The sequence below is a fragment of the Ursus arctos genome, unplaced genomic scaffold (genome assembly GCF_023065955.2).
Source record: "Ursus arctos isolate Adak ecotype North America unplaced genomic scaffold, UrsArc2.0 scaffold_12, whole genome shotgun sequence".
Classification (NCBI taxonomy): domain Eukaryota; kingdom Metazoa; phylum Chordata; class Mammalia; order Carnivora; family Ursidae; genus Ursus; species Ursus arctos.
In genome coordinates, this window is record NW_026622786.1 from 72,416,412 (window position 1) to 72,432,648 (window position 16,237).

A 16,237-nucleotide genomic window follows, 5' to 3' on the forward strand; every position below is an offset into this window, starting at 1 on the left:
AAGAGGAATGAAACTTGACATATAACTTTTTTGGATAGAAATGGTAAAGTATGTTGTTCTACTTGGAGAAAACAGTGTGCATGGTTGGGGCAAGAAGTACAGGTAGGCACAACTGAGAACCCTTTTACTTAGAATAAAGAGTTTAGGCTAGGGTGTGGACATTTAGATAAGGAGTAGAAAGCCTAAAGCCTTGGAATCAAGGAAGTTACTTTGATAACCTGCAGTGTTGAGAAAGAAATCAAAACAGTTAAGAAAGATACTTCTTTTTATAAAATAAACTCCTTGCAAGAGGAAGATGCTGTAGGGGAAAAAAATAATTTTCCCTCTACCCTTCTAGGTTCTTGGCTGAGAACTCCTCTCCCCCATAATAAAAAGGCGGATTAATAGGAGAAAAACAAATTTAATTACATATGTATGTATGGGAGTCCCACAGAGATATAAGACTCAATGGCGGCCAGACATTTGAAGTTTATATATGAGCTAAGGAAAGGGATGTGGGTCTGGGGCTTCAGAGAGGAAGAAGGCAATTCACAGGAAGGTGGGAGAAGAGCAAATGTTTGGTAAATAAGTGTTTGTTCTGTCATGCAGATAAGTCAGATATAAAAAGTTATCTCTGGTAATAACTTTCTTCCTGGTGCAGGCCCCTTTCTGATTTCTTTCGGACAGTTAAGGAGGAGGAGGTAAAGAGTTTTTCCTGAGTGTACTGGGTCCTGTTTGCCTTCAGCTCAAAATAATCCACATGCCAAAGTGGCATGTTCTGGGATGGCTTGTTCTGAACCCCCTCAATGCTGAGTAGATGGAACTGCCATTGTGAAATGATAATGGCCTGGGCTAGGGATATATGCATGAATAAGGATGTTCTCTAGAAAAGGAGCACAGTATCTGATTTCTTAGTATGTACTCATAATTGTGTGAAATGCTGCCATTTTACCAGTTTCATTTGACACATCTTTGTTTCCTAGATACTGTGTATTACGCATTATGCTAAAATGTTGTGCAGTATACCAAGAACAATGAGATATGATAAAACACATAATTCTAGCACAAGGACAAAGTATGTATAGAAAGTATTATAAGAAAGATATGACACATTACTGTATGCAGAGGAGGGAGACATTGTTTTACTGAGACTATCTAGGATGGCTTCATACGGGTTTTTTGGCTTGGCTTTCAGGTGGAGATAGGCAAGGCAAGATAAGGCAGCATTCACGGAGCACACAATTCTCCAGTGTGAGTGCCGGCTTTAGGTGCTGCTTTAGGTGCTGGGGAGACATCATTTAACAAAGCAGACATTCTCTGCTCTCCTGAAGTTTATATTCTGATTGGAGGCGGTTTGGATAAGGAGGTCATGATCAAAGATAAGATACAGGGTGGAATAGTATCAGGATTTGGGAGAGAACAGAGCAGTTCATTTTATCTGGATGAGTTTTTCCTCTTCTAAATTAATTTGCATTATTTATGCCATTCATTGAGAGAAAGAGAGCGCACACCTTTTACGTTTTAAGAATAGAGGTCAAAGTGTTGGGGGAAGAGTGGTAAGCAAGACAGACTCTTTCCTTATGAAGCTCTTAGTTAAGCAGGAAATCTGAAGTGATACTTCATAATATTGCTTGTTGCCTCAGCATAATTAATAGTTCCCTATGCATTCTCAAAATAGCGTTTGGATGATAAATTATGTGGTCACTCTACAGATGAGAGTCTTTAGAACTTTGGGCCCATATAGCAGAGAACTGATGTTTTAGTGAGGCCTGTTAAATGAACAGAAATAAGGCAGATGAGGGTGATTGGCAATGTGAAAGAGTGAGGAGGAATTACATGTACAAGCCTAGTCGTTAAAAAAAAAAAAGTACCTAAAGGGGTGCATGGGTGGCTCAGGTGGTTGAACATCCGGCTCTTAATTTCAGCTCAGGTCATGATCTCAGGATCATGAGATTGAGCCCTGCCTCAGATTCAGCGTGGAGTCATCTTGTCCCTCTCCTTTTCCCTTTGCAACCTCCCACCCCCCACTCACATGAATGTGCGCTCCCCCCCAGTTCAATTTTTCTGTCCTATTAGTTTCTGTTTTTATACCGATTGATTTCTCTTTAACCTTTTGCATTTATTTTGTTTTTTAATTTGGCTTTGTTTGTTCAGTTCAACCAAAGTATTGAAAAGTGCCCTGTCTACTGGAAGCTGTTTATAGGGTCGAAAAAAGCAAAATTAGCTGGATATTATGTACGGAGATTTTTTTGAAGACTGGAAAACTGAAACTATTCCAAGGGAACTGAATGTTAAGGAATAGAAAAGGGAACTCTGGTTTTAAGCAGTTCTTTGTTTAAAAAAAGTGCTTGAGAGGGGCGCCTGGGTGGCACAGCGGTTAAGCGTCTGCCTTCGGCTCAGGGCGTGATCCCGGCGATATGGGATCGAGCCCCACGTCAGGCTCTTCTGCTATGAGCCTGCTTCTTTCTCTCCCACTCCCCCTGCTTGTGTTCCTTCTCTCGCTGGCTGTCTCTATCTCTGTCGAATAAATAAATAAAATCTTTAAAAAAAAAAAAAAGTGCTTGAGAGAATGAGTGTTTCAGATTAGTATAGTTTATTTCTTTTATCATGTTGATATCACAGAAACATATTCTTCTCTGTTCATTTGATTGTCCCCCCCCCCCCAACTTAAATCATGTGTCTTGGTTATTTTGTAGTATTATTCTTTGCTTATAGGAATCTGTTAGGCTAAAGCAATGTGAGGCCCATTCAGGGGGTTCATGGGGTCAAAACTGTGTTCATAATACTAAGATGTTGTTTACCTTTTTTACTCATTATTTTTCAGAGGTTACATGACCTGTGGTTTTGCCATAGATTGAATGCAGAGATCTTCTATTAAGCAAAGCATTAAAGCAGTTTGTTTAAAAATGTAAAATAATGCCATTCTTCTAAGTTTTTTTTTTGAGACTGTATTTTTCATACAAAACAGTATTTATGTTAACATGCGGTGTGTCATTGTTTTAAATGAATTAATAAAATTTTGTCTCAGTTTAAAATTCTAATAGGTAAATATAAATAGATATGTCACATAAATAAAAGCTCTTTGGGAACCTCAGTAACTTTTAATAGTGCGAAGGAGTCCTGAGATCAGAAAATTTGAGGACTGTTGTGCTAAAGGAAGATTTCCTGTCTCTTCCAGGAGACATTCTTTTTGAGAAAAGATCCCTGTTATGATTTGAGTTCTATAAGTAGACAAGGAATTGAGTGCAGGTAGTTTGAGGGGTGATACTAGGAAAATGGGGCAGTTATCAAGTCAGTTACCACTGTGTGGACTGGTCAGTCAAACTGGGAGATGCTGGGAGGTGGTTTAGAACCCTGGGCAGCAGGCTAACTATCTGTCGGCTCTTCCCCTTCATCGAGTGATGCTCAGGTGGAGAGGTAGAGGTGTTTGTAGTAAACAGGGTAGAGAGGAACGCAGAGGGGAATGTGGTTGCTACATGTCTTCTATTGGTGGAGTGTATGTGTGTGTTTTCAGATCTGTGTGCACCCTTTGTTTGTTTTTCATAGCCTCTTGCATTTTCATAGCCTTTGACTTATTTCTTAAACTGGATCCAGTCCAGGAAATCCTTTAAAAAATCTTTTGTCTCTTCAAGGTGTGTATGGGCACAACTGTTAAATTAGTAGACCGAACGTGCATCTTTTTGAGTATATTGTTTCTTGTAATTGAAAGAGACTCTTCTGGTCACTGGTTAGTGTTTGCCTAAGTGCCTCATTCAGGGTTTTAAAATAAGTGGACAAATTTAGTATTGTTTTAGAAAAAGTTGAAATGGTTGTATGTAACTGTTGCTTATGGATAGTGAGGGCCCATGTTTACTGTGTTTCTGTTGTATGCTTGGCACAGTTAAGGTACTTTGAAAGAATTCTAAGTAGGAAATAATGCCCCTAGGGTGCTGCCAGTGGTAGGAAACAGAAACTCTAAAAACAAAACCAAAAAACCCCCTATAGATTGTGTTACGTTTTAGCAGCATTTAATCATCCGGAGTTCTTCTGTTTAAGAACATAGTAAAATTATGAGCAAAACCAATTCATATTACAAAGTCATAAGGTGTCACTTTTATTAATTATAAGATTTAGGGGAGATAGAACTTAGCCAGGAAGTTAGGAGACCTAACTTTGAAGTTAATTGTATTATAATTTAGATGCTTAATTTTTCTGGCCATAGTTTCTTTATATATAAATGTAAGTGGATTATCAGCTCTATAGGCCTGGAAATCCCACAAGTGCAAAGGCTCCAAGGTAGAAACATACCTGGGGTCTTGAGAAACAACAGGGCGGTCAGTCACTGTGGCTGTTCTAGTGTGTGGAGGAGGGAAGAGTAGTAGTGATGTGGTTTGGAAGATAGGTGAGGTTCGGTGGGATGAGGTCCGGAGCCAACGACCAAAAAAGAATTCTTGAGATGTCTTGGATACAGAATGGTGGTTTATTAAAGCACGGGGACAGGACCCATGGTTGTGAAGAGTGGCTGATTGTACACTTGGGAGTTGGGGGAGGTGAGGAAAAGGGATGTTTCAAAAGGATTTTCATATGTTAAAGAAGACTCACTGGGTGCTGGAGGCCTTGCCATTGTCAAATTAAGGTTGTTTTTCCTTCTAGCAAGGTATTAACCTTAAGATAGTTGGGAGCTTCCTGGAGCAGCCTTACACGTTGTCCACCTCAAGTATTTGTCAGTGGGCTGCAGGTTATAAGGACATTTAATGGTATCTACGTTTCCTTCTGGAAGCTAGGTTCTTGTAAGTTGCTAAGGCCTTTGTAAACTGAAGGAGACTGTGTCTTACAGGATTGTGATCTCTATAAGTTAACTGTTTATTTTTCCTTTTCTTAGTTTTAGGGCGGCCAGGAGTGCCTGAGGAATGTCACATATATCCCACCTGGAGCGGGGAGGAGGGTGTCACTTTCTGCTTTGTCCTCAGCTTGACTTCTGTTCCCTCATTAGTAGGACTTGACATCAGAAAAGTAAATGGTGGGAGCAGGTAGTAGATTGTGTAGGGCCTTGTATTCCTTTGTAAAGACTTGGGTTTTACTCTGAGGGAGGGGTAGAAAGCCATTGGAGGGCTTTAAGCAAAGTAGTGACATAATGTGACTTATATTTTAATAGGAACACTGTAGCTGTTGTAGGAGATCAATGGTAGAAGCTGTGGGTAGTTTTGCTAAAATCTTCTAATGGATTGTTGTGGAAATTATTTGAGGGAGTAAAGTCCAGATAGAACATATAAACTCACTACCTCAAACATGTTGGCCTCTGCAAAAACAGAACAAAACAAAGCAACCCATATACTATGCAATTATCCAGCTTTTATTGGAACAAAAATGGGGACATACACATTACTTTTTCTTGAAGTTGTGTGTGACAGTTCAAAGGTGATTACAAGGTTAATCAGGAAGATAACTGGAAGATGGATGGGTAAATAGAAGAGGACATTTTTCTAGGCAGAATATTCTACATTTGCTGCATATCTGAGATTACTGTCATTTTGTGACTTAGTTTCTGTCATTGTCGTACAGAATGGTTTTGTTGGTTAAGTGTTCCCCCACTGTGCGCCTTTTTCATCTCTAAGCCTGAGTCTGAGTAAGACGGGATTCAGTTAAAGGTGTAAGTGAGCAGAGGAAAGAAAGCAATCTGTGTTCCTACTCTTAGAACTCCTAGAACTGAAAAAAGCATTTATTTCAGTTGGTGAACATGTACTGAGTGTACATTATGTGGGAGGGACTACATGTTGCCTCCAAGAGTTGGGTGTGAATAGAATTTCCTAGGGGTTATAAAGTCAGAGAAATCCTATCCAGTAAGAGATTGTAAACCAGGAAGTGTTTTCATGAGGGTTCATTCAGATGAGTGGGTAGGATTTAGTTTTTTGTTGTTTTTTTACAATACTATTGAGAGATTGTTTATGTATAATTCATCAAATAAAGTTTACCATTTGAGAAATTTTCACATGTGAAATTACCACCAGTGTCAAATGAACATTTTAGTCACCACCAAAAGTTTGCTTATTCATGCCTTCTTCCATTCTCATCTCCGGGCAGCCCTCATCTGGAGGGTGAGGGGCAGGAATTGACATCTTAACAACATTGATTATTCCAGGCCGTGAAAACGTTGTATCTCTTCATTCATTAGGTCTGTAGTTTCTATCAGGAGTGTTTTTTAGTTTTCAGTGTAGGGGACTTGGATATTTCCAGTTAGATTTAATCTTGAATATTTTGGTTTTGGAAGCTATATATTTTTTAAAACCAGTTTTTCATTTGCTTGCTGGTATGTAAAAATTTAATTCCTTTTTATATATTAACCTTGTATCCTATAATCTTGTTAGTTTTAGTAGTTATTTTGTAGTGCCTTGGGATTTTTCATATAAACAGTTATGTGGTCTGCAAATAGTTTTCCTCTCCCTCTTACTCTTCTGGCCTTTCCCATCTTATTATAGTGAACTAGAATCTCCAGTATAGTGTTAAATAGAAGTGATGGAAGTGGTCATCCTTCCCTTATTTCCATTTTTAGGGGGAAAGTGTTCAGTATTTCACCCCTAAGTGTGATATATCTGTAGGGCTTTTATAGATACCCTTTATTAGTTGAGGAAGTTCTCTATGATGTAGTTTTGGAATATAGGTGAGGTTCAGTGGGGTGGAGTCCGGAGGTGACGACCAAGAAAGAATTCTTGAGACGTCTTTGGTGCAGAATGGTTGTTTATGAAAGCACGGGGCAGGACCTGTGGGCAGAAAGAGCTGCTGCCCTGGGTTCTGAGGGTTGACTGACTGTATACTTTGGGGTTGGGGGAGATAAGGAAAAAGGGAGGTTGAGAAAGTACTTTCATATGTTAAAGAAGACTCTCGGGATACCAGAGGCCTTGCCATTGTCAGGTTAAGGTTCTTTTTCCCCTGTAGCAAGGTATTAGCATTATGGTGGTTGGGGGCTTCCTGGAAGAATGTCACACATGCCATGGCGGGGGCTTCCTGGAAGAATGTCACACATGCCATGGCGGGTAGGGGGTAGGTTGCAGGGTGTCAGCTTATGCTTTGTCTTCAGCCAGCCTTCTGCTCCCTTATCATCTAGTAAGCCTAGTTTGCTGAGAGTTTTTAATCATGAATAGGTGTAGGATTTCATCAAATGCTTTTTCTATACCTATTGAAATGATCATATGGCTTTTCTTTATTCTGTTAGACTGGTTGCATTTAGAATGTTAAACCCTGCATTCCTTGGATAAACCCTACTGAGTCATGATATATTATCCCTTTTATATATTGTTAGATTCAGTTTGTTCTGTTTTGTTAAAAGATTTTTGCATCTATGTTCATGAAGGATATGGATTTATAATTTTCTTCTTTAGTAATGTCTGTCAGGTTTTGGTATTAGGATTATATTGACCTCATATTGGCAGTATTCTTTCTTCCATTTTCTAAAAAAGTTTTTCTAGATTGGTATATCTTTCTTGAATGTTTGAGAAAATTCATTAGTGAAACCATCTGGTCCTGCAGGATTTTTTGTAAGTTTTTGATGTTTAATTTATTGATATGGTACTATTCAAATTTTCTTTTTTATGCCACTTTTGGTAAATTATATTCTTAAAGGAATTTGTCCCTTTCATCTGAGTTATTGAATTTGTTGGTATAAAGTGGTTCATAATATTCTCTTTTAGTATTTGTAGATTCTGTAGTAGTAACTCCTCTTTCATTCTTGAAATCGAGGATATGTATTTTCTCTCTTTTTTTTTTTCCAGTATAGCTATTTCTCAATTTTGTTAGTCTTTTCAAAGAACCAGGTTTTGTATTTGTTACTTTTTTCTGTTGTCTGTTTTCTATTTGTTTATTTTTATATTTATCTTTATCATTTACTTCCTTCTACTTATCAATTTGTTCACTTAACTGATATTTCTAGCTTTTTGTTTCCAGGTTAGGTAATTAATTGGTTTGAGACCTTTCCTCTTGTAATATAAGAATTTAAAGCCATAAGTTTACCTCTAAGGCTCTTTTAACTGCATCTCACACATTTTGGTATGTTGCATCTTTTTTGTCATTTAGTTCAAACTGTCTTAAAAATTCTCTTGTGAGTCTTATCTGACCCATGAATTATTTATATAAATGTGTTAATTTCTAAGTATTCCAAATGTTGGGTTTTCCTAGATATCTTACTGTTTTATAATACAGTTTTTTTCATTTCAGTCTTTACATATTTATTGAGATTTATTTTGTGACTCAACATGTGCTGTAGCTTAGTAAATATCTTTGTGCACTTGAGGATGTATTCTACAGTTTGGCGTAGTGTTCTCTAATATCCGTTAGATCAAGGCATTTGCTAATGTATTCCAGTGTTCTTTTTCTTCCCGATTTTTAATTGTCAGTTTTTTGCTTCATGAATTTTGAAGCTGTGTTATTAGTCACATTTACATTTATAATTGTTATGTCTTCATCAGTTCTTTCATCAAGTGTTTTTTAAATGTCTGGTGTATTCTGTCTTAACATCTGTTTTATCTGATATTAATATAGTCATTTTATCCTTTTTTTTTTTTTAAGATATTATTTATTTATTTGACAGAGACAGCCAGCGAGAGAGGGAACACAAGCAGGGGAAGTGGGAGAGGAAGAGGCAGGCTCCTAGCGGAGCAGGGACCCTGATGTGGGGCTGGATCCCAGGACCCTGGGATCACGCCCTGGACCTAAGGTAGACACTTAACGACAGAGCCACCCAGGCGCCCCTAGTCATTTTATCCTTATGCTTACTGTTTGCAATGTATGTATACATTCTTCCATGTATTGCTTTTAACTCCTCTGTGTCTGTTATGGTCAAAGTTGTGACTGTTGTAGGCTGCAGTTTGCTGAGTCTTTTTTAGTATCTCTCACAATCTGTCTTTTTTGGAGGGTTTAGATTATTAACGTTAATGTAATTAATGATCTTGTTAGATTTAGGTCTACATTTTGTCTTCTGTTTGACCTTTATGATTTTAGTTCCTTTCCTCCCCCCCTTTCCTGTCTTCTTTTAGATTACTTAGATATATTTTAGGGTTCTATTTTATCTATTGGGTTTTTAGCTATAGATTGGGATTTATGTATTGGGATTTCAGTATACATTCCTAACTTTTTGCAGTCTATTCAGAGTTAATATTTTACCATTTCATATAAAATGCAGAAATCTTCCAACAATATGGGTCCCTTTTGCCCCTTTCCTCGTCATTCCTTCTAGTTGTAATATGTATGATATCTGCATATATTGGAAGTCTTGCAAGATAGTGTTATAAATTTTGCCTTAAATAATCATATGTGGTTCTTAAAACCTAAGAGGAAAGCAACAGTATTTTATATTTACCCAGATGTTTATCATATCTGGTGCTTTATTTAATTAATTCCTTAAGGTCCAAGTTTCCCTGTGCTGTAATTTCCCTTTAGCCTAATGAACTTTCTTATAATATATGTAGGTCTCCTGGAACCAGATTCTCTTAGTTTTTCTTTCTCTGAAAATGTCTGTCTTTTGCCTTCGTTTGTAAAGAATATTTCACAAATATTTTCACATACAGTCTAGATTGAAAGTTTTTTTTCTTTCAGTACTTTAAAGATGTTTACTGTCTATTTACCTCCATCATTTTTTTAAAAGATATATTTATTTATTAGAGAATGAGGAAGGGGTGGGGCAGTGGGAGAGAGAGACAGGATCCATAAGCAGACTCCCTGCTGAGTGCTGAGCCCAACTTGGGGCCTGACCCCAGGACTCTGAGATCATGACCTGAGCCAAAATGAAGAGTCAGCCACTTAACTGACTAAGCCAGCTGGGTGCCCTGGCCGCCACCATTTTTATGAGGAATCTGATCATTTCCAATCAGCGTTCTTCTGTATGTGAAATGGCATTTTCTTTGGCTGCTGTCTTTATTTTTCAACAGTTCAATAATGATGTATCCAAGTGGGATTTCTTTTTAATTGATCCTGATGGAGGTTTGTTGTGAGATTCTCAAATCTATATATTTGTCTTTAAATTTCTGAAGTTTTCAGTCATCAGTCCTTCTATATTTTTTCTATTTTTTTCTCTCCTCCTTCTGGAACTGGAAACGTGTTAGACTGAGATTATCCCATAGCTTTCTGATGCTCTGATCTTTTTTAAAATCAATCTTTTTTCTTTTTGTTGTTTAGATTGGGTAATTTTTGTTGATCTGCCTTTGAGTTCACTGATTCTTTACTGGTTTATCTCCATTCTAATATTGAGCCTATCCATTGACTTTTAAAATACAGATAATGTATTTTTCATTTGTAAATTTTGATTTTTTTTCCTTTTTATATTTTTAATTTCTCCACTGCTCTTTCCTTTATTATGTTTTCATTCAGGTGTGCTATGTTTTTGTTTTTTACCTTAGCTCATTGAGCATGATTGTAGTAGCTACTTTAAAATTTTTATCTCATAATTCCAATATCTCAGTCTTCTTGTGGTAGGGTTACCATAGATTGTCTTTTCTCTTGACAGTGGGTTGCATTTTCCTGTTTCTGGTATGTCTCATAATTTTGGGTTGTATCCTAGTGGACATTGTGTTATGTTGTATAGATTCTGGGATCTCTCATAATCTTCCATAGAATACTGATATTTTTGTTTTAGCTGGCGGTTAACCATTTTAGACTCAAACTGTAAGTTCTCTCTTCTGTGGACAGTTGTTCCAATTTCAGTGTGATTCTTTAAGTCTGTGCTTTATTCTAGTCTGCATTTGCATGGTCAGAGGTCAGCCTTTTGTGGTGACTTGTGTGGTGTTTCATACATAGTATTAGGGTATCCCTTTTGACTTTCTACCCTATCGGATTTTGTTGTCTCTTTGATATCTGGCAGTGTTTCCCTGGGCTCTTTTCCCTAGTTCCTCCTGACAGAAAGACAACTTCAGCTGCTCATGCTCCACATCTGCTACCCAGCCTTGGGGCAAACCTGCAAGAAAACAGGAAACTGAGGCTAGCGTTTCCAAGTTTTGACTTCTCTTCACATCTGCCTAATATATTTACTCTTCGGAATCCTCAGCTCGTTGTCATCCTGTGTTCCGTGCTCCCTCCACCAACCCCTAATTTGTAGCTGTTACCAGCAGAAGGTTGGTCTGTGATGATATCACACCACCATACTGGAAGTAGAACTTGAATGGGTAGGATTTTGGCAAAGAGTTAAGAGGAAACCCCGGAAAGGACCTTTCATAAGCTGACTGGTTCCTCCCAGATTAGACTCATTGATACTTTCTTTGCCCAGAATTTGCCTTTTGGCTGCAATAGTAACAGTTATCAAGATATGTTTTGGGATACCTAGATCCTCTGGCTTTTCTAATTAGACTATTTATTGTCTATTAATAACGACTGTGTGCCTATAACTAAAAATATATACCATACTATTGAGCACATCAAAGCATGTAAAGAGAATGTTGTTTATTGTCTTGATTGAACCAGACTGAAGTATCCATAAAGTATATCTAATTAAAAGATTTTAAAAATTTACCGTTTAATTTATAATAGCTGAAGCTATGAATCTGGCTTTGTAGGAAAATAGTGTCTCATATCAAATCTGTGCCTTTCCTCATTAATCACTATTAAATATCCATCTGTATCAAAGAGCCTCAGCATCAATAGCAGGTATGTTCTAGTAGTCATCATAGTAGCTAGCCCTTACTGTGCATTTCAGGTACCATGCTGAGAGCTTTGCATAAATTATTTCATTAATGCTCTTAATAGACCTCTAAAATGAAATAGCATAATCCTCATTTTTATAGATGGGTAAAAGAGCATAAAGGTTGAGTAATTTGCATGCCATCACACAACACAGGCTTTCCTCTTCCTACTAGTGGGGAGGAGTGAGAAATAGTGAACCGATAGTTGGGATGGTGATGACTCAGTTGAGTTAGAAGAACATGAGATTTGCAGTGTTCTAAAGTAATCTTATATGTTAATTTAGGTTTAGCTAAGTTGGGCTGGCACCAAAACTGAGGCATAGACAAAGTTTTCTTTGTAATTCTTTCACTTGTATTTCTGAAGCCCTTTGCCACTTTTACCATACTCTCAATGTGTACCCAGCATGTAAGTGCTAGATTCTATCTTCGGGGGAGGGGGGTGACCCTTGTCTTTTTCTTTTCTCATTGCAATCAAGCTGCCTGTTCCCTACCTTCATAGGTTATCTGATGGAAGAAATTCATGACGAGGATTAAGTGATAAATAGATTAATTTTAGAAATGTGTCTCAGTGAAATTGCTCTCTTTTTCTTTCAGTGTGATCTTTTAAAAATGCATCTTCACTTGGGACCACGTGTGGCACAGTTTTTTTTCCCCCCCAGAAGAGGAATATACATGGAACTAGCATCATAGCCACAAATTGTTTACATATGTCCTTCATTAGCTTTCAGCATTGAAGTTGAATACCCTTGAGTCCTCATCAAAGCCATAAACACCATCTTGTATGAAAGAAAGAGGAATTACCACAATTTATATCCCGGATTCTAAATACAGAATTTTGACCCCCCCAATATTAGCTCTATAAACAATGTGTATGAAGTTGTGCTATTCAGTACTATTCAGTTGCACCAATAGACAAAGGAAGAAAAATAAAACAACTGAGAACCTTAAATCAGAGAGATTTATTCTTCTTTCAAGTAGAAGTTCGAGCTGATAGACGGATAGCTAACTGTGTTCCACAAGTTCATTCAGATGTCCATGTTCCTTCTAATCTTTTCTTTTCAGTGTTCCCTAGAGTATTACCCTTGGCTTCTTGGTTAGGCAAGTTTACCACCACCATGTCTGTTTCCCAGCCTGCAATAAGAGGGAAAGACGGAGTAGAGGACAAGCAGGTTCTTTTCAAATACATGATCCACTCTTGCTCTCATCTCCTTTACACAAGTTAGTTGCATGGCCACATTCACCTTAGTCACATGACCACAATTACTTGCAAATGAAGCTGCAAAAGGTAGTATTTAGCTGGGCCGTCATAAGTCAATAACTATAGGGTTTTATTACTAAAAGGGAGAAGAGGGGAAATGGATATTCTAGGGCCATTAGCAGTCTCTACTACAGAAGTTAAGAATTTTTGCTCAACTATCCCACAGTTAATTAAAAGAGCTGGTAAGAAGTAGCCAGACCAGTGGACTTTGTGATACCAAGTCAGTAGCGTATTAAAATACAGTGTAAGAGATTTCAGTAGGGATTTAAATTCACGTTTTCAGAGACAAAGCACAAAACTGGATGTTGGAGAATTTGATGAAATACCTTCAAATTGTGTTAAAGTTGCTGGATATATGAGCTAATAATTATTTTGTTCTTGTATTTTAGGCCTCAACTCCATATAGCATAGATTCAGATTCTTTGGGAATGGAGTGTATTATTTCGGGAAGTGCCTCTCCAACTCTGGCAATCAACACTGTGACTAACAAAGTAATTCTGTTTTTTTAAACTTTTGAAATGTCATTGAATAATACATTTAATTTGCCTTTATAATAACAATAGAGTTCTATATGATTGAGTTTAAAGATGGTATAAATTTGGCTAGCCTATACATGACAGCTTTCTGAAAGCTTGAATCCACAATGTTTGAGGTTTACACAAATTAGAACAAAATATTTCTCTAAGGAAGTTGGAGGATGCTTATTGGGAAGCTCTGTTTAATTTAAATTCTTGACAGTGCCAGTTCCCATTGATAGAATTTTTGAGTCAGTTTTTTTATTGAATGAATTTGTTTCAAAAACCATTGATTACTCCTCTAAATATGTGCTTGAAAAAAAAAATTGTCAGATTTCCAAGGGGTCAACAGAATCCAGTAAAATGAATAATTTGGACAAACTCATAGAGTTCTTTGAATGGTGGTCAACCTGTTTCATGATACTCAAGTGTAGGTGTATATCCAGAAATAGTATATAGTAGTGTGCTGTCTTTTCCTTTCTTTTCCTTCCCTTCCTTTCTTCCACTTCCTTTTCTCCCCTCCCCCTTTCCCTCCCCTCCCTTCCCCTTCTCTTTTCTTTTCTTTTTGAAGCAATGGTGAAAACTTCAAAATTTCATGCCAAGTGATTAGATACCTAGGGGAATACAAGTGTTTTTTACAAGGTAATTTCTTAAGCTCATATCTCAAAACCCTAAAAAGGCTCTGGGAGATTCATGAAGTAACTAAGTTCTCTGTGTGTATTTTCTCCCTTGCTAGACCATGAGCACCTTGAAAAGCCATATATGTCTCATGTTCCTACTCTCAGTCTCACTTTCAAATCTTGCTTTTATCCTCTTCTCCTCTCTCCCTTGCTTTCAACTGTTCTTGCTTTATCTCTTCTACTTTATCATGCACACACATAAACACACACATATATTTATACATAATTGTACTGATATAGTATACATAGGATCTTTTTATTTGTAGAAAGATAATAAACCAATAGAAGCAGACTATCATCTTAGTGACTGATCAGATTTACAGTTTAGAAAGAAACTGGCAGCTGAGGTATAGAGTATTGATTTTTTCCAAATACCAATCCATGGAATGATTTCATCAGAATCATTTAGGGGAGGTGTATGTGGGTGTGTGCGTGCGTGTGTGTTTAGTGGTGCTGGTGGTAATTCCAAGGTATTATTGCAGGCCTGCCACATCATTTATTTTATACTTAAAGATAGGGTTCAGAAATCTGTACTTTAAGAAATAATCCCTGGGCACCTGGGTGGCTCAGTTGGTTAAGTGTCTGCCTTCCACTCAGGTCATGATCCCGGTCCTGAGATCGAGCTCCACATCGGGCTCCCTGCTCAGTGGAGAGCTTGCTTCTCCCTCTCCCTCTGCCATTCCCCCCACTCATGCTCTCTGGCTCTCTCTATCTCTCTGTCAAATAAATAAATAAAATCTTTTTTTAAAAATTCAAACAAACAAACAAACAATCCCTAATGGTGCCCATCTAAACTTGAGACTTTCTAGTGGAACATATAGGCTAGAATCAGAAATATCCAATACTATTCCTTGTAGTTGTCCAAGTAGGAGATACTGAGGCCTAAATGTGGATAGTTACAGCTATTAGGAAACAATTAGAAAATAGTAATGCTAGGACTTCACAATGAAGTAATATGGGGGTCAAAGGAGTTTTTAAAGGACTTCTGCTTCTAGATATGATGGAATAGCTAGTAGATTAATCCTTCTATCTATATAAAATACCACCCCCCCCCCCCACCAATTAAAAAGAGGGGGAGCAGCATTGTAGAACAGAAAAGGCAGGACTTCGGGGCTAACGATCCCAGGAAAAAGGGAAATGCATTGAGATAAGCCATGCATATTTCCCTTGGGACATTTCTCAAGTCTCAATGCATGGCAAAGAGGCTAAACAGAAAGCAGAAGCCTAGAGCAGTCATTGGGCTAGGAGGACAAAAACTGGAGTTTGAGGCTACCAAACATCCAGGGGTTGAGGACTAAGATCTTCTTGAATCTTAGAAGTGAGATCAGCTTCTTGCAAGTAATACCCACTTAAGGCATTTGCTTACTCCTAACTCGTAGGTATTTAGGCTCAGGCATAGACAAATCAAGTGGATTTTTCACTACTCAGAATCAAGCAGTTTCACAGAGAAATAGGGAACAAAAATTATTGTTCATGATTTTCAAGGAAGAAGGGAGCCATGGTAAACACTCTAGTCTTTCAAGTCAGTATCTCAGAAGGTTATGATCTGTGAGTAAGAGCAAACCAGAACAGACCAGCTTCAAGTTGTTGCTAAGGTCGTTGATAATATTTTTCTATATACCAAAAGAAAACTAAATGCTTTCTGGAAGAAATAACATCGTCTTGAGCTTTTACAAGTTTTCATAAGTAAGATCTCACTTTCAGTCAAAAATTTTAGACATTACAGGAAACAGGACCAAATAATTAAATAACAAGGGGATAGGTAGGGAAAAACAGCATAAACATATTTACAAGTGATCTAGATAATGATTTTAAAATAACTGTAACTAATATGTCCAAGAAAATAGTTGAATTATAGAAAATTTATCAGAGAATTAGAATCTGTGTGGAAGAATCAGGAGGAAACTCTAGAACTGAAAAAATATAATAACTGAAATAAAGAATTTGATAGATGGGTTTAACAACCGATTAGACACACCAGAGGAGAGAATAGTGAACTGGAAGAAATGTCAGTAGAAAACACAGAGATTGAAACACAAAGAAAAACAATGGAAAATTCGGAAAAGCTTCACAGATAAATGGGATATAGGGAAGAGGTCTAACAAACTTGTTATTTGGGTTTCAGAGGAGAGGAAAAAGGAATAAAGAAGAAACAATATATTAAAA

The 16,237-nt window shown here is 37.4% G+C and overlaps 1 protein-coding gene across 4 annotated transcripts in view; it reads left to right on the plus strand.

Annotated features, from left to right (window-relative positions):
* The window catches only part of FOXJ3 (forkhead box J3), a 144,432-nt gene that overhangs the window by 88,694 nt on the left and 39,501 nt on the right, over positions 1–16,237 (plus strand). For 2 of the 4 annotated variants that reach the window (XM_026498354.4, XM_044383921.3), the window contains exon 6: positions 13,266–13,367. The exons of the other annotated variants lie outside the window; for them this stretch is intronic. In XM_026498354.4, the coding sequence (XP_026354139.1) occupies positions 13,266–13,367 (102 nt within the window). The remainder of the gene's footprint in view (positions 1–13,265; positions 13,368–16,237) is intronic. 4 annotated transcript variants of the gene reach the window in all.